This window comes from Nyctereutes procyonoides, unplaced genomic scaffold (assembly GCF_905146905.1).
Source record: "Nyctereutes procyonoides isolate TBG_1078 unplaced genomic scaffold, NYPRO_anot_genome, whole genome shotgun sequence".
Lineage (NCBI taxonomy): Eukaryota > Metazoa > Chordata > Mammalia > Carnivora > Canidae > Nyctereutes > Nyctereutes procyonoides.
Window position 1 is genome coordinate 35,683,610 of NW_026575135.1, and position 19,467 is coordinate 35,703,076.

The 19,467-nt window shown below is 40.4% G+C and overlaps 1 protein-coding gene across 1 annotated transcript in view; it reads right to left on the reverse strand.

The window, feature by feature from the left end:
* The window catches only part of ADAMTSL1 (ADAMTS like 1), a 379,096-nt gene that overhangs the window by 132,733 nt on the left and 226,896 nt on the right, over positions 1–19,467 (reverse strand). Inside the window, 2 exon segments of the mRNA XM_055302598.1 lie at positions 832–1,011; positions 15,933–16,143. Of these exon segments, the coding sequence (XP_055158573.1) occupies positions 832–1,011; positions 15,933–16,143 (391 nt within the window).

Consider the following 19,467-nt stretch of genomic DNA (forward strand, 5'->3'; position numbering starts at 1 on the left):
TCAGGCCTGGCGATTCTGTTCTTGGCTAAATCTGCATATGAGGCAATACTTTTAGGGGGACTTCTTTATGGAAGACACACATGCCTATGAAGCTGGGGGAGTTGTACACAATTCATAGTAGTGGTAGAGGGGCTGAGAACAAGTCAAAGCTAGGTGTAAATGACTTAATTTAGGCTAGTGTTAGAGTAGGAATTATTTAGAAAAGTTAAGTGAGTTGGGGGTATATCCTAATTTATGAGGTAAGTCAGGAATGGTGGATGCTGATGTAATCATCCCCCCAAATGCAAGCAGCAGGGGAAATCAAGTTCTCTTGCTGGGAAGTTGTTAATGTCCTGGAGCCAGGAAACTGACAGTAAAGAGGCAGGATTTCCCTGGCCTTCTTTTCTTAATAAATCATGTTCCTTATTGTCCAGTAACTTGGAAGGGAATAATGAGAGAGGCTTTGCCCATCCTGAGTAGAGACTAGAAACATCTGGGAGGAGGAGGTGCCGGGAGGTCGGAAAGGTAGGTGTGGGGATTAAAGGTAGAACAACACAGTCTTCTGACAGGAATTCTGGGCCAGACAAAGCTTGGTTTTGTTCCATGAGGAACCTGTTTACAATTCCATGCTTCTGATTGTTGAGTAATGGCTGGCTGCTTACTTCAGGTCCCCGCAGCCTAGTTAAAACCTGGTTGCACATTATGGGATAAATGGTTACAAAAATACAGTTCTGAAATGCTAGGAGGATTATTTTGTTCTGTTCTCATCTTCTGTTTGTGTAAATTTGGGGTACCTCCTCTTCTTCCTTATGCTTCTTTTATGATCTCCTTCCAAGGAGCATACATACGTACCTCTGTCCAGTCAGAGAGGAGCCACTCGCTGGGACAGTCATCTTTCTTGCAGGCTTGCTGGGAGGCCAGTTTAGAGGCTGAACAGAAGGTCTCAGGAAGCTCCAGGAAGCTGCCATCAGCCATGCGCTGTTTGCAAAGAACCTCACGCTTCTGGATGCCCCCTCCACAGGTCCTGGAACACTGGGGAAGAAATAAAAAGTCCATCTAAACGTAGGACAGTGGTATGTTTGTCTGCCAGTTCTTATCTTAGCCTTGGGTGAGAAAAGAGTGGGGGGAAAAAAAAACAACAGAAGAAGAAGAAGAAAACTAAGAATCAACCCAAAAGATTTTGCTTCCTTTCTTTGAAATGAAGTTTGTCACAAGATCTACACCCTCCAATCTTAATTTCAAGTATTTAACTAGAGCATCCAGGAATTTCAAGGGCCTTTAAATCATAGAAAGTTGTTCCTAAACTATATTTGCAGCCACCCAAGACAACTGGTTTAAAAGGTTAGTATAATAGGGTGTTAAACATATTTACGACCCAGTGAAAGTAATCTGTTCAGCCTCCAGAAGGAATAAGAGAGAGCGCCTGCCATCAGTGTAAATCTGCAGGAATTAATCTGCACAGATGGCAAGACTTTCTCTCCAAGTGTAAACATCCATTCTGCCTCACTACTGGAGGAAGCACATTAGAGGTAAGGCCTGGTTTCCTGAAGAACTCCCCTGGAACACTTTTCTTGTAGGACTGTTGATTTCTCAGGGCAGTGGGAACTAGAGTCACTGGAATTTGGGATGCAGGAAAATAGTCTTATTTCAGTGGTTTTCAGTGGGATTCCAGTCAAACACACTATTTACATGTAACTGAATAGTTATAATCCAGTCGCATGAGGGGCGAGGGAGGCGATTTCAGGCATAGACTGTTGGCTGTTGTCCCAGTAGTCCCCTCCCTTGCAGTAGCAAAGGAACCCCCAATTTCTAGTTGGGCACATGACTTTCCAGCATACAGACTATATTTGTCAATCTGCTCTGAAGGTGCACCTGGCCTTGTGCCTAAGAGCTGGCCAGTGGGATATACATGGAAGGTGGTGTGCTGTTTCAGGGAAATGACCACAAAATGAGTGTGTGACACCCCACCCCACCCTGTCCCTTTCTCCTCCTTGCTGGCTGGAATGTGAACATGAAGTCTAAAATTTAACCTCCCGTCTTGGAGTGTGATAGGCAAACAAATGGAAGTAGCCTATCTTCCCGACTGTGAAGCTACCACATGGACCCTGGGTAATCTGGGCTTATACAAGTGAGAAATACTTTTCTCTCTTATTTAAGTCATTGGGTTTTCTGTTATTTTTAGTCGGATCTAAACTTTAGTCATTTTTAGATCAGCAATTGATGACTACTCTGTGCTGGGGATACTTTACTGTCAACATTCTAGAGAGTGCTCTGCTTTCTTCCGGAATGGTCCTCTTCTTTCCACCTGCTGCCCTTGGGCTCACTGGGAGGTTAGTGCTGGGTATACAAACCTGAAAGTTTTTGCTGAAGGACTAGCTCCTGCTCTAGCAGTGGTCTCTCAGAGGTGTCTGTCTCAGTGCGCTTACTTGGACTGCAAGAGGGATTTGTGCTCATGGTCAAGGTTAGGATGGTGATGTAGTGTCCTTGAGTGCAGTCAGAATGCTGCTGTGATCCAACTGTCACTTTCTTTTTGTGTTCCCACCCTGGATGCACTTTAAAGTCACTTGGGAGCTTTTAAAATTACTGAAGCCTAGATGGATCCCGTCTCAGATCCATTAAATCAGAAATTCTGGGAGGTAGATTTTAGCCCCACTTTACAAATAAAGAAGCTGAAGCTGAAAAGAAGTGATTCAATTAAGGCCACTCAGGGGCAGAAACCAGTTGACTTCCATTCTATGCAACATTCACCCACCTCCTATGGAGCACCTGCTCTGGAGCTGGGGAGGCCCATCCAGCTGGATAGGGAGCCCAAGCACAGCTTCTCTTTCCTGTGGCTATAGGAGCTCCTCTCCCTTTGCAGTGGGAGAGTATTCTGCTGCTGCCTCCTGCTGAGAGCCCCAGGCCCCCTAAGCACCAGCCTGCCAGAACCTGGTCTCAGCCTCTCCTCTACTGGAGGGGTGGTGCTTTGCAATGCAAATTTGCAATTTTATTCCTCAGCCTCCACTCTGTGACTATCCCTGATGGGCAGGAGCATGTCCATGTTTCAGGTTGGAGACCAACATTCTCAAATAGTTCATCTGGGCACTGTGGTGGCCCTGAAAATGTGTTCTCCCTAGACCTTTTGACTTCGGAGCCAACAGGCTACATTTGAACACAGCTTCTAGGCTATGCCATGAAGCTGAGTGTGTAGGTAGACTGAAGAAGGTGGTCTTCAGCCAGTTGTGACTCATCACAGATCCAAAAAGTTCCTTCCACGGACTGGTCTAGCTTGCTATTTAGCCTTATTTGAGGAAAAATCTACAGCCTCAGAGCTAATGCTTCAAGCTGTGAGTGGGCCAGGCCTTTGGCTTCTCTGGCTCATTGTGATGACTCCCTGGCCTTTTCATTTATTGCAGAAGCAAAACTTAATTTTAGCTCTCATTTAGTAGCACTTCAATAAGGGCTCAAAGATTTTACTTCTGCAATGAGTTTTGTACCCATACTGTCTAGCACAGTGCCTTCTGCGAATGTAAATCCTCAATATTTGTGGAATTGAAGTTGGTGGTTAGGGGAAATTTAAATTGGTGGCTAAGAGTTCCATATACTTAAAATATGCCTTCTTGTTATATGGACAGCTAAAGGTTTCAATTTGGTTTTATAGTCTTTTGCATGACTTCTTACGTTTAGCCTTCTTGTCTTTTTATTGAATCCTCACTTCCAACCATCCAGTTATTCTATCATCAAATTAGTTATAACCTTTACTGTTCAGCCTTTCTTCAGGACTCTTTTATAATTATACAACTAACCATGTGCATTACTGATTCCTAAAATCTGCCAAACTTGGGGACTGTGTTTTCCACAATTCTTTCCATTCTATGAATTATTAAAATTCTTCCATGAACTTAATGTAATTTTGTTCAAATTGTACTGTTGTACTGTCTAGAAAAAAAACAAAGCTTGTCCTGGTGAGTCAAAAATTTAAATCTTAAGCTCTGACTTCTCCCCCTTTGCTTACTCAGTATGTCCACTTAAATGCAAACGGGCATCTTGAGCTAAATATGTCCAAAATGGAACCTGTGATCTTGCCCTTCTGGCCTTGCCCCAAATCTTCTCTCCTCTCAGCCTTCCCCCTTTATTTGATGGCTCCATATTCAGGACAGAAATGTCTGAATTCAGTAGGAAACGTCTTGAGTGTTTCCTTTTTCTTGCCATCTCTTCCCTAACACTCAATCTGTGAGCAAATACTTTCAGATATCCCTCCAAAATAAATAAGCTTTACCTCCGCAACAAATAATAAATTATGATATCATCATCTTTGCTTAGACTACCACAAAGCCTCCTAACCAGTCTCTAGTTTTCTCAGTTAGGTCCTAGCAGGATATGGATGGTGTACTCAACTTGAAGACAGCTGCTCTCCTTCTGACAGCCTGCTGAAAATGCCATTGGTTCAACACAACTAGAAGCCAGAAAGTGGAGTCTATACAGGTCAGCCTCCTGAGACACAGATGGAGAAGGTAAGGTGGATCTACAAGAGCCGTGGAAGATATTCAGCATATCTTAAGTCTACTCTCCACACAGAAGCAAGAATGATGTTTTCAAATCAGATCATATAATTCCCATGGCTTTTCCTTGTGATTAGAATAAAATCCAAACTCTTTTAACCCTGACCTCCAAAGCCTTAAATGTTCTGGTTCCTGCCCTGAAGGAACTTTTGAGACAGGCTGTCTCAAATTTTAACTTCATTTATTCATTTGACAGAAATTTCTTTAGTACCAAGCATGGTTCTAGATTCTTGGTTCTAGCACTGAACAAGAGGAACCTGACACACCTCTGCAATTTCATCTCATACAATTCTCCCTTTTCCCTGCATATTTCAGCCACACTGGTTTTGTGTGTGTGTATGTGTTGTTCCTCCCACATGCCAAGCTTGTTTCTCCCACAGGACCTTTGCACTTGTTCTTCTCTCCACCCAGCCCCACTCTCCTCTTACTCTTCACATGGCTGAGTGTTTCTAATTATTCAGGTTTAATTTCATTTTTACCTGCATGGAGATTGTATCCTCAACCACCTCGCTAGAATGGCCAAACAGTCTCTATTCTATTAACCTCTTTTTGTTTATTATTTTTAAATAGCTCTTTTAAATAGCTTTCATCCCTTTGAAAATTATCATCCATTATCCTATTAACTCTATGCAGGAAGGAATTTTGGTTCTTGTTGCTCATATTAGTGTTTTAGAATTGCATTCAAAACTTTCCCTCAGGGAAAAATTGTGGAAAAGAAGAGAAACCATGAGAGACTCCTAACTCTGGGAGACAAACAAAAGGTTGCAGAAGGGGAGGTCGGTGGGGGGAATGGGGTAATTGGGTGATGGGCACTGAGGAGGGCACGTGATGAGATGAGCACTGGGTGTTGTACTCTATGTGGGCAAATTGAATTTAAATAAAATTTAAAAAAATAAAAAAAACCCAAAACCAAAAAACAAAGCCCCAAACTTGCCCCACTGTGATAGTTACATCTCAAATAAGAGACCTTAGGATTGGTTGTCTCCATCTCTAGTTTTCTTCCACACTCTCTCCATTAAAAAAAATATTATTTTTAAAAAATATTTTATTTATTTATTTATTTATGAGAGAGAGAGAGAGAGAGAGAGAGAGAGAGGCAGAGAGGCAGAGACACAGGCAGAGGGAGAAGCAGGCTCCAAGCAAGAAGCCCAACATGGGACTCCATCCCGGGTCTCCAGGATCATGCCCTGGGCCAAGGCAGGCACTAAACTGCTGAGCCACCCAGGCTGCCCCCATTTTTTTTTTAATTAATGATTTTTTTTCCCTAGTAAAAATGTAATTGTGTATAAGTTAAACAGTAGAGTGACATTTTATAACTGATGCTGGAGGAATGAGACATTTAGGTATGGTGTGTACAGTGTAGTGAAAATGCAGTGTATTTTTCTTTGAGAGAAGTAATAGCTGATTCGTAAAATCATTATCGCCTAAACCTCAACATTACAACAAACCACTTTTCTTCTACTCCTTTGATTATAATTCACAAATTCCCCATGAGTCCTATTGAGTCTGTGTGGCATAAAGAACATGCTCTTGAAGTTTCTGTCATCTGGTGACTGACATTTTAGGCACTTTACTAGTGATGTTGGATATGTAGGACTACAGATCTCTTCAATGCTTGATGGCTAAAGTCTTCTTTCCCTAATATCTAAGAAGGCACATGGGCTTCCATTCAATTTGAATAAATGCTTCCCAAAACAGACAGATAGGTGCAACAGAAGAGCTCTCTGATCCAAGCCACTCAGGTAGAGCCTTTTGGTCAATGTGACAGGAGAAATGCAGGTGATTTTTCTCTTTCTTTCAAACTGAGGAAATCTATGGTGAAAACAATTGGTCTTATTTTAAGGGTGGAGATGTAATAAAATTGTGCTATAGAGGGTGACCACTCACGAAACATAACCTAGCTGGGTCATCATTTTGCAGATAGCATTGCGATTTAAGGGACAGACCCTCAGGTGATTCCCATCAGTGCTGTGCACAAGTCTGTGACAATATGGTGACAAAGCAGCTACAAGAAAATATAAAGAAAATCAGCTTGTTGTTTGGGAATTTGATCTACACAGAAAACTTTTAGGAAATTCTCAACACCCTGGAGGTTATAAGGCTCAGACTCCTGAGAATGCCCTTGAGAGCCCTTACACTTGGCAGCTCAGCTCAGTCATTTTCTTTGCTGGCCTGCCATGGGGACAATTTGCCCTTCCCTGGGCTTCTCTGCTCAGGCCTGTGACCACATTGTTCATTCTGTGAGCAATGCCCTTTGCTTCTTTGCCTATCCAGAAACTTTTAAGATACCTTTGAAGGCCCAGTTCAAAGGCTCAAAGAATGAGTCACCTCCTACTCTGCCTTAACCTGGAAGGGTACTAAGAGTCTCCTATAAGGGCTAGTTGTTTATGTGCTTGCCAGCCCCTCCCCCCGCCCCCACGCACCCTCCCCCACTTCCCACCTCCCTGCATGCACACAGGATTATGCATCTTTTGAGGAAAGGGAATGCACATCATCCTTCTATTCCCTAGTGCCTAGTGTAGCATCTGGCAAAGAGCATGCACTTCATAAACGTTTGTTGAATTGATGATTAGATGAACAAAAGATCCAAAAATCCAGATGTTTAAAAGACGTGACACAAACAGCCCGCTGATGGGCTGAACATATACCTTTTATCGAACTGTTTTATCGTTAACCAGAAGCTGCTTCTAAGTAAGTCAGCAATGGGGGTTTTAGCCAGATGCTGCGTGTACTCTGCTGGGTGCTGTGACCTTCCACGTATGGTAGACAACTATCTAGCTAAGTTAATATTGTCAGGAATTTTGCTCTTAAACACTAGTCCATCTTGGCTCAAAAAATTTCCTTGGTGTGTTTACATTGTAGAAAAGGTGTTCTCAGAAAAATTTAAAAACCATAGATAAAATTTCAAATTATTAAAGTTTCTGAAGTCTGTGACAACTTTGTAAACATGTTGGGATTACCTGATGAGGCTGATAGTTCTGAAGTGAGAAGCAGAATGCAAAGAAAATTTTAAAAATAGAACAGCAAGATAAATTTAATAAAACTAAATGAAAAATGTTTGCTTTTATGAATCATTTAAAATAATATTGTGGTATGAAGAGGTAGATCTCTAGTAAGGGGTATTATTTTTAAATATGTGCCATAAATAAAGTACAGAACAAAAAATAGTACTTATGTTGCTTATCTTTGCTGCCATATGTGTTTCACAATTTATGGCCATAGGTTCATTAGTTTTATAAAAAAGTAAAAAATATACAATGAGGGGAGAACTTATAAGTTATGTTTCTTTTTTTTTTTAATGGTTCATTTATTCTTTTGAGGGGGGAGGGGCAAGAGAGAGGGAGAGAGAATCCCAAGCTGACTCTGTGCTGAGTATGGATTCCCACCTGAGGCTTGATCTCAAGACTCTGAGATCATGACCTAAACCAAAACCAAGAGTTGGATGATTACTCAACTGAGCCACTCAGGTGGCCCTAAAAGTTATGTTTCTATACAAAATTACAGTGGCCTAAGTGTCTTGTATTTTTAAAGATTTTCCCATAATCAGCACACTAATAAATTCTGCCTATATTGACACCTTTGACTTCATGTAGCTCCATTTACGGAGAGGTGAGTTCATTTCCGTGGTCCCTTTAGTCATGTTATTAAGCCCTAACACAAAGTAATGTTTATGTTCTTTCTAAGGTCAGCTTCCTAGTTTCAACATAATGTACTCTGCCTGTAGTTTCTAACTCATTACATTCCTTTCTTCATCCACTCATTCATTCTTTCATCAAACACTTACTGAGTACTTCCTGAGTGCCAGGCACCATATTAGGTGCTGGGAGTGTAGGATAACCAAAAACTGGTTACACTAAGCTTCATGTATTTGCAGTCCAGTGAGGGAGAAAAAATTATTATTGAATGTGATCAGTTTTACAAAAGAGGGAATACAGAGGAGAGGTAACTAAAGTCTTCATGGAAAATTGGGGAAGGCTCTACAGAGGGGACACATGAGGGGTTGGCCAGGGAGATAAGGAGTGCTGGCAGAGTCACATTGTGCGTGCACAGACCCTTCATGGTGTGAAGGAACATGGCATCTTTGAGGAGACCTGAAAAGGTAGAGCACAGAGTTCATGGGGAAGCTGCAGTCAGGAAACCAGACTGAGAAGCCAGGTGAGGGGAACATAATGAAGGGCCTTGGGTATATTTGAACAAAATCTCAAGACCATAGGGTATCATTAAAGATTTTACAGTAGAGGGTAACATGATCCAATTTGTAGAAAATGATTCAGGCTATGAAGGCTGATGGGTTCTAAAGAGTACAGCCTTGTGAGATATTAATTGGTGTACCAAGGAGAAAAGGTTTCCTGGTCCAGTGAGTCCAAATAACACTCCATACCATCTATTTGGGGGCCCTCAGCATTCATAAATATTTTAAAGGTTCAACAGAGGGCCTGTAGTAAAGAACCACTGATGCCAAGTTGGGACACAAAGGATGAGAAATAAGATAATGCAGGGACACCAAGTAAAAGGCTCTTTGTAATGGTTTGGTTTGCCGTGGACTAGAGAACATGCTAGAAGGTGGTGTGACCCAGGAAGGAAGACTGGGTCTGCTGGCAAGGGTGGTGGGTAGCTGTGTTTTTAATTCTGTATCAGATCTTTGGAATTTGAGGTAATTTTGTGATATGTGAGACTGAGAAGATCAAAAGGCAGTTCGAGACAGTGCTTGGTATACAACAGAGGTCACACTGAGCCCCAGTCATTTAGGGCTCAGAGAAACAAAGAACATGAGGACTGGAATCTCACTCAAAATGATTCAATGAGAACAAAATTTTTACCTTGACAATTTTATGGATTACAATTACCTTGTTCATCTAATATCAACTGAGATTCCTCACCCTGAAAGTATAGTGTATCTTCTGGGCTTAATTTTCCTGTTACTCTGTGAAACATACGGCTACACACTCACTAAAATCCAGGGCAATTATTACAAAGAGCGTTCTGCTAATAAGTAAAAATGAAAACACTGCACATGTGAAATTTTACTTCTAATCTCTGTTTTGCTTACATTTATTGTTGGTTCTAAAGGTAGGATCAAGTGTCCATTTCCTTACAAAACACACTACTAAAAATGAGATAAACATCCTAGTAGTTTTTTTTTTTTCCTCCTTGGATACAACATGTTAAATAAGCATGGTTTCTAAATTATGAGGATTTATATTTTAGTCACTGGAATGTAACAAAACTGATGACTCAATTGATTGTTTCTGCCAATCTTCAGCCCTCGAATCCAGACCAAAGTCATTCTTTATTTTGTGTGTTTTTAAATCTAAAAAATGAAAAAGATGAATTCTCAAGCATTTGTAGCTGTCATTAAAATTCCTCTTTTTTCTTCATATTACCAGCAGGGACTGGTAATATACCTTTCTATGCAGCTAAACTATAGGCATTTTGTATTGTAACCCTGATTTAGAAAAAAATTATAAGGAAATGGCCACATTATCAGTATTAAGCAAAGGAGAAAACAGAGACCATGGTGATTGTTTCTCTGCACAGATGTGTGCAATATGTGTGTACAGTTGGTTGGACACAATTCTGATCATAAAACATGCATAATACAGAGAAATATAAATTATGCTTCAGAGTGGACTCCCTAATTCATTTCAGTTAACCCTTTGAGCATCTCTTTTCCTCTTGTTTCTCTTTTCATTTATTTTCTAGAATAAAAATTAATAGAGACTGATGCATACGAAGCTTACAGATAGTGGTGAGTAGAGTAGTAGTAGAAGGCAGATTTTAATCTCAAGGATCTTATGCCAATAAAGACTAATGCTTAGTCCACAATCTATGTCCAGACTGTAGTAGGCTGAGCAATGATATCTCTGTATCAGAATCTCTGGAAACTGTGATATGTTTTCTTACACGGTAAAAGCAATTTAGCAGACGTTATTAAGCATGTAGAGGTGGGGGAGATTACCTAGATTATCCAGGTGGGCTCAGTGTTGTCACAATATTCCTTCTAAGAGGAAAGAAGGAGGATCAGAGTCAGAGAGAATCAGGGGTTGGAGTGAAGTGCTTTGATGATGGAAGATGGGGCCATGAGCCAAGGAAGCAAGCAGCCTCTAGAAGCTGGAAGAAGCAAGGTAACAGATTCTCCCATAGAGCCTCCAGAAGGAACTTGGGCCTGCCAACCCCTTGATTTTAGCCAAGTAAAACTGATTTCAGACTTCTGACCTCCAAAGCTATAAGATAGTAAATTCTTGTTGTATTAAGCCACTAAAATGTGTGGTAATTTGTTATAGGAGCAACAGGAAACATGCACAGATTAACTGCCCTGGATAAGGCAACAAAGAATGACTATGTAAACTCCTGACTTTAGGGCTGGTGTCAGATTTCCTCACAATTTAATACTTTCAAGCAACTGGTAAAAAAAGTCTTAGGGAAGCTGAATCGCAGAGTGGAAAAGAGAATGGGTTTTGAAACTTATAGGCCCCCTTTGCTTTTTATTGGCTATGTGACCTGGGGCAAGGACAACCTCTCTGAGTGTCTTTGCAGGGTTGCTGTAGAGATTAAAAGAGAAAAATGTGGGAAAGAGCTCTGCTATCTGACAATGGAATTCCTGTTAACTTCACAGTGCTCTATGACCCTCATCTGTGGAATGGGGAGAGCGGTAGGAATGGTCACATAGGATAGTAGGAATGGTCTCATAGAGGATTAAATGAGTTAAATATGTAAAGTACCTAGAACTGTGTCTGAAACATAGTAAGTACTGCTCTTATTAAAATGAGGCAGTCTTGAAATGGGGCAGGTTCTCAATAAATAGACCGGCAGACTTGTCATGCAACTTGCCAGCACCATGTGCTATGCTTTACATACCTGCTCTGTTATGTAATGGGGTCTCACTGAGACTTGGTCTCCATCTCATTGACCTTATGGTTTAATTCAGAAGTCATGAGAAAGTGCCTGCCTAGGTAGGGTAGTATGTGACTGTTCACTGAGCAGCACTGACCATGGATACCATGTGGCTTCAGTGTAGGAGGACAGTGGAGGAGTCCTGGTAGAAGAGGTGCGACTCCCACCCAATTTGACAGAGGGGAAGGGAACTGCCTGTGGGCAGGGAGAAGCACAGGCAGACAGGACTGTACATGCAAGGGTGAAAGAGCAGGGTGGAAGATGGGCAGGAACAGATGTACAGGGGAACGAAGGCCTGACTAAGCCATTTGGCTTTACTATATGGCAACAGAATGTCACTGAAAAAATTCCAGCAGAATACTGTCATGATCAGTGGCTCAGATTGACTTATGGCATATATAACAATCGTTCTCAGTCACGGTGCTGCAACAAACCAGAGGGATATGATCCCGGGTGAGGTGTATATAAAGTAATATATAGCCCACACCAAAGATGATGATGATGATGATGATGATGATGATGATGATGATGATGATGAGTGTGTTTAATAAATCTGAGAAGATCAGGATACCTATGCACTAACTATATGCTTCAAAATTCAAGTAAACACAAACCAACAAGGTACTAAAGCTAGATTGATAAAGATAAATGAGTCGTTCACACAAGATCAGAGATAAAAACCAAGGGATGCAGTGTAAAGTGGTAGCTGAAATAAAGAAGGCCCTCTAAGCCAAAGCTAGAATTAGATTTTTGTTTTGTTTCTACTTATTTCTAAAATAAAATTTTAACATATATACCTGGACTGCATGCTAGTCCTCTCCAGACCTGAAGAATGTGTAAATATTGGCTACTTGTCATTTGTCAGGCAAATGCTCTTGCAAAAGACAGAAGAGGTTGCATTTCTATCTGGCAATTCATGTCATTTGTGCTTTTTATTTTGTCCAGGAAGAAAAGAGGTCAGTGGTAACCCAGGATTCCAAGAGCAAGGAGGAGGAGTTTCTCCTCTCAAAAGCCAATGTTCACCAGGTTGATGCCTTCCTTTGAATGAAGCATTTGAGACTGTATTTGTTTTTCTTTCATATGAAGGAAGACTATTAGATGGGTGTTGAAGGATGAGAGACCTCAGAACTATCCTCTAGTAGCTTCAAATAGAAAAAAGCAGATGAATGCACAGCAGGTTCCTTTGTCCCAACAAGGACTACCCAGGAACCAGAGGGCTAATCAGGCAAATGGACAGTCAACAGCTGGTGTCTTTTACTAAGTGGGGTCCTAAGACAATAGCCAATTAGCTTGGAGCCCCCCCAAGTTACTCTTGACTTATTTCACCATATGGTATAAACAATGACTTTCTTTCCTTTAACAAGGGGTTGCCATTAGCTGATTTTATCTAACGAAGCTTAATTAAAGAAGGAGTATTCTAGGAAATCATATAAGAAGAATAGTCTGTGGTTGCTTCTAGGTTTAGAAGGATTCCTAAAAATGACCAAGGATTCTTAAAACAGACCCTGCACATCACTTGCCTAACAGAGGTTCTCTCTAGAGGATAGAATCACTGGTGGCTCTCACTTTCTATGTTTTTTATTTCTTGTTATGTTTGAATATATTTCATAGTTACGATGTATTAGGTATAAAGAAGATACTTCTAAAAGGTCTTAATAAAGTATAGTTAGTAGCTCATTGGATGAACTTCAAAAAGCTGTTTGCCGTTAGTTTCCTGACCTGAAAAATGGACTTAAATCTGACTCAACCTCAAAGACCTCTCCCTGATGGAAAGAAGTAGAAGTTTCCAAAATAAATTTATATCTAACAGGCCTAGGAGATGGAAAATGGAAGAATAATGGACTTTTTGGAAATCCACTGTATTAAATAGGGACACTGGGCATAGGGGCGCTGGTGGTAGCAATAGACCAAAAAAGGTCATGTAAATGGATATGCCCTAAAAACTGAAGAAAAAAAGTCATAGGTCACCGCCATTATTTAGCAACATGTATGGCTATTAAAAAGACGTTGGGGGCACCTGAGTGTCTCAGTTGCTTGAGCATCTGACTCTTGGTTTCGGCTCAGGTCATGATCTCACAGTTGTGAGATGGAGCACCGCATCGGGCTCTATGTTCAGTGCATAGAGTCTGCTTCAGATTCTCTCCCTCTCCCTCCTTGCCCTAGGTCCTCCCTCTGCTCTCAGGTGCTTTCCTTCTCTCTAAAATGAATGAATGAATGAATGAATAAGTAAATAAATAAAATCTTTAAAAAATAAGAAGTTGGTGTTTCATTGAGTTTCACTGCTAGGTCAACATTAGAACCCATAACCATAAAACAAACATATAAGATATAAAGTCAGAATTTTCAGGGGATATGGATAGTATTCTTGATCTAATTATGCATTTTTTCATTCAATAAACATGTAACCTAGAACTTACTATGTACCTAATAGAGATATGAGTTAATAATACAGTGACTTACTATAGCAGTGCAGGTTGATTTGGGTTGATTCTTCGTCTTGCCACAGGGTTGGCATTAGTTAGTTAGTGGTGCAGTTTGAGGTCATGGGTTCATTCTAGTTAAAACTAACAGTGTAAGTATACTAGGACCAGGAGACCTTGGGTCTTGACCGGGCTTTATGATCTTGGCAAGGCCATATCTAGGCTGCAGTTACAACATGTGTAAAACAAGGGAACTCATATGTAATCCCTGATGGCTCTTTCAGCCATAGTAGTCTCCAACAATGAGGTATGTGGAAAGGATCACATAAAACTGGGTTGATGGCCAACCCTAAATTTGCCACCTGTATGAGCCTCAGTTTCCTCAAATCCAAAATGAAGATAATAAAATCTACTTTTCACTGGTTGTTATGAGGATTAACTTCAGTTAGGTGTGTAATAATATTTCTTAACAGAACACTGGTACATAGGCATTCAAAATACATAACATCCTTTGATTTCCACAAACCATCACATAGTAGCATGGTATTTATGAGCTTAGCCACATATATATTTAAGTTCTAAAAGGAAACAGTCAATTTATTTTTCCAGATGCTTTTATTTTACAGTTTTTTTTTCACTGATTACTCTTTGATTCTTTGAATGCTTTACTAAATCATAGTCCCAAGATGGGCAGAGAGAAGGAAGGGGCTCTGCCAAGTGACATTAGAAAAGTGACCTTTGATGCATGGCTGAATAGAAATGGCAGCCGCCTCTCAGCACTAAGGCAACGGTGTGTAAGCTGCTATGCTCTCTCCTCAATTGGATAATCATATAATTTATCATTTTAATTGAGACACTTAAAATTTTTAAAAAGATTTATTTATTTTGAGAGAGGGAACGAGCGAGCAAGAATAGAGGGATGGGCAAGGGTAGAGAATCTTCAAGTAGACTCCCCTGAGAGTGGAGCCCAATGTGGAGCTCCATCCCACAACCCATGAGATCATGACCTGAGCTGAAACCAAGAGTCAGACACGTAACTGACTGAGTTACCCAGGCACCCCAATTGGAATAATTTTGAGAGTGAAAAACTGTTTTAGTAAAACTGGGGTGCATGTCCCCCTCACCTTTCAGGATTACTTTTTGTGACCATTGTTGTCACTTTATAGGTACATCTGGTATCCTCATGGAGAACAAATGCAAAATAAGTTTCTATCCAAATAATCTAAAATTTCTGGTTTTTTTAGAGGCATGCAAAAAAATTATTTAACTGAAGTTTGAGAAATATATATTAATTTGAGATAGAATATTACAAAATGGTTGAGTATTATTATTATGCATGCCTTTCAGTGGAGTCAGTAAAGTTTTTCTATAAAGGACAGAGTGAATATTTTAGGTATTATAGGCTACATGGTCTCTGTCACAACCACGTAATTCTGCCCTTCTAGTGCAAAAGCAGCCATGGACAATATATAAAAGAATGGGCATGGCTGTGTTCAAATAAAACTTCATTTACAGTAACTGGTTGTGAGATGGATCTGGCTTTGGGCTGCAGTTTGTCAACCCCTGCTTTAAAACAATAGTTCCTAGACTTTTGGAATTCATAGGACCAGGAAAATTTTTTAAAATTCTGGAATTGATTTGACTTCTAATTTTATTTTGGTAAGTAATAATATTTAAGAGAAAAAAAAGAGAGAAAAGTCATTGCCTAGCACCCTGGCCTCTTAGAATCCTAAAACAGCAAAAAACTAGAAAGGGCACAAATTCAGAACAAATTTAGCTATGTGGAAAACCAACCACATTGTCCTTATTTTAACAAATGTTTTCTGAGTTTGGTAAAAACTTTATTATGACTATATTTGGTTTAACAGAAGGATCTTGAATTGCTTTTGGAGGACAATGGTGTGGAACCATAGAAAGAGCACAGTATTTATAATAAAAATATCTGGATTTGAATAAGGTTGAGAGAGTACTAGGAGAGAAGAAGAAGCAGACCTTGAACATTCCTTAAATGGGACAAAACTCCTTGAAGAGAATGTCCCACTGCCTTGAATCAGAGTTATATACACAAACTCTAGTATTGAGTAACCCCAGAACTCACCGGCTGCCACTGTGCAGGGTACCAGGCAGGGGGGCAGTTGAAGCGGTTACAAGCTTGCACTGTGCTGGGCTTGGGCTGATGACACAGTTCATCGGCCAGGATTACGGTTTCATTCATCTCTCTGGAAAGTAGGTGGGAGCAGAAGACATCTCTGGTCTGTAGGCCTACCCCACAGGTGAGACTGCATGGACTCCACTTGCCAATTTCCCACCTGGGAAGAAATCAGAGAGGACGAGGACATCCTTATACCTGTGCAGAGAACATCATGATGTCAAGTGTTGCTAATAGAGTAGAAACACATACCTTAGGAACGTGGGAATTTTCAGCATACAACTGGCTAGGAATTCTATCCCAAGCCTAGAACACATCCTTTCCAACATGCTTTAGAATTCATTTAGAATACACAAAGAGGGTGATAAAATACAACCTCCATTTTTACCCACAAGATCACCAAGAATGGTCATAACCATGTCAATTTCGATGAACTATACAAACTTCATCAAAATAAGGCAATATGTTAGATCTGACAGAGGTTTGAGCACAGAAAGGTTTTGGGCACGATGCATTGAACAGCCTTGCTCATAATCTGTCTGGTCCCCATTCTTAGCAAGACTAAAAAATGTGTGCTTGTTTTTCTTTGGCTTCAAAGTGAAAGGTCATTGGCTCCAACTTCCTTTAAACTTCCAACATAGCATAGAAATGTCTCTGTCTTATGTATAAATATCATCACTGCCTGCGACTGGGGAATGTAACAAAAGTAAAGGTTGCTAAATAGATCAGTCTTCTTGAGGGAAAATAAGTGGAGAGAATGGCTCATTATCTGGAAGTAGAAGTCAAATACACAGAGAGGACTTGAGTGCATAATTGGCCATTCCAAATGGCCAAGTCTTGAGAAGTACATTTACAGTGAGCTGAGGGCCCATAAAATAATACCACTCCATTTCTTTCTTGATGCAGCCCCCAAAATGGGAATGATAAGGAAAAAGCTCAGTCGCTTGGGCTTCGAGTAGGAAGTATTCTTTAATGATCAGTTTTGGAAAGTTCTCTTTACAATGTGAGGCACAAAAATTCTACAAACATAAGTTAGCCAAGAAAAGCATGCCAAGTAGACCCTTCAGTAGCTAGGCCCTCCTAGATTTTGTAGCTAGCCTTGAAAACTGGCTTAAAAATCTTTGGCCTTAACATTTTCCATCAGACCGCAAAACTGAGGACATACTCTTTCAATCTCTTTCTGCTACTCTAATATATAACTACCTTACTAACCCCTATTTCCACTACTTCCTTTTGTCTATCCTGTGTTTAAGTCATATGGGTAGTAAACAACTTCATTATTCTCAACTCACGCCCCCTGGTTCGCCAGCTCTGATTTTACTCAAGCTGTTACTTGCAATTTGCAATACTTTTTGTCCTTGCCTTATCTATTCTTCAGCATGTCTTCCATTCCTACGTATCCAAATTTGATCCATGTTTAAAGGATGTGTACCTGCTCCAGACATGGATCATTTTTTCAATTACATTATAGTTATTCTGCATGTCACAGGCCCCACTGGAACTTATACCTCTTGAAGGCAAGCTGTGTCTGCATCTGTTTTGTATCACTCACAATGTTCATTATAGGCCCTTCTAGATAGTTAATGTACATGGTCAATAATTTCTGAATAAATGAGCAAATGGAAGGGACCTACCAGCACAATGGGAGCTTTATACCCATTATCTCATTTAATTACCTCCAGAACAACATGAGATAGGCTCTACTGATTTCATCCACTTCATAACTGAGGAAATTTGAAAATCTAAGAGGTTGACTTGCCCTAAACCCATGATTAGTAAATAGTGAATCCAGGATTCAGACGGGTGTGTTTGGCTCCAAAGGCATTTTCTGTTCTATTGTACCACACTGTCTCCTGGAAATACTTTGAAAATTGTCCTATAAACATTCAAAACATTTTAAGTGAATAGAAGAGGTGAGGCTGGATTGAATATATATTTATTTTAGATCCTTGTGTGAATTTCTATAAACTTATTTTCAGATCCTTAGTTTGAGTAATTCCTAGCTTTAAAATGTCGTGTTTTGAAGTATATCCACACATTCTTTGCCACCTCTCTCTTCTAAAGATGAAGCCTTGAGTCTGGGCTGAACTTAGCTGCTCACCTGTAATGACTAGGATGAGGCAGAAGCAAGGCTACGTGGCCTCTAAGGCTAAATCATTAAAAGGATATAGTTTCCATTTGGCTCTCTCTTTGCCCACTCCAGGGGAAGCCAGCTGTCATGTCGTGAGCGCACTCAGACAATCTTCAGGAAAATCCACATGCAAAGAAACTAAAGCTGTTCACCGACAGTTGGCACCAACTCACCAGTCACAGGGCTGAGCTACAGTGCAAGCCGATCTGCCGGACCCAGTCTAGCCTTCAGATGACCGGACCTTCATGAGAGACCTTGAGTCAGAATTGCCTTTCCAAGGAGCTCTCAGATGCCTCACTCATTAAATGGTGAGAGGTAAAAAACATTTATTTTTATTGTGAGCTACTGGGACTTGGGGACATTTGTTATGCAACGACAGACAACTAATACAAGCATACTCTCCCCTCTAAGCGTGCATATGTTCATCAAAAGATAGATATAAGAATATTCAAAGCAGCACTATTTATAATAGCCCAGATGGGGAACATTCCAAATATCCATCAATAGTTGAGTGGATAAAAAATTATGATATAGTTGTACAAGAACACTGAATGGTGAGAATAAACTATAACAACAAGCAACACAGATGAATCTCACAAACATCAAATTGAGGAAAGCCACAAAAGCAAAAAATTCATCCTGTGCTCTCATTTATATCAAGTTCAAAACCCAAAACTAATCTCTAATGTTAGTAATCAGGATGATGGTTAACTTTGGTGCGCAGTAACTAGAAGAGAGGGACTGAGGGGAAGGGATTCTGGGATGTTATCTTTATCTGGGTGCTAGATCTGGATCCATTTTGTTAAGTCACCAAGCCATATATGTAGGATTTATGCACTTTTCTCTATGTTTATTGTGTTTCAAAAAAAGGTGTTTTCCCCCAACCCCCGACTTTTAAGTGAAATGTTAAAATGCCGTGGCTATAAAATAAAATCCAACAACCATGCTCAATGCCGATGACCACAATGTGTGTGTCTCATAAAGGAGCTGCCTACACAGTGGATGTTGTCCAAGGTTAAAAGCTGTCACAGTACAGGCTCTGCACTTCCACTGCTCCCACTCCTGCCTCCACCTCTGGCAGAAATTCAGTCACTGGGAACTTGAAGCAGAAGCATTTTGGCAGCCATAAGGTCACTTCAGCATTGTTCATCAAACTCACAAAACAGACATATCTGCTTACCCATGATAAGAGTACATTACCTTCCCAAGGGGGGAGGTCAGCAGAAGCTATCTGTGTATTAAGTACTTTGCTGATTGAAAGTATTTAAATCAACTTAGGCCAAAAAGAAAATAAAAAGGGGGCTAGAAATAGAGACTTTCCCCTCATTTCCCTGCATAGGGGCTACAACTCTG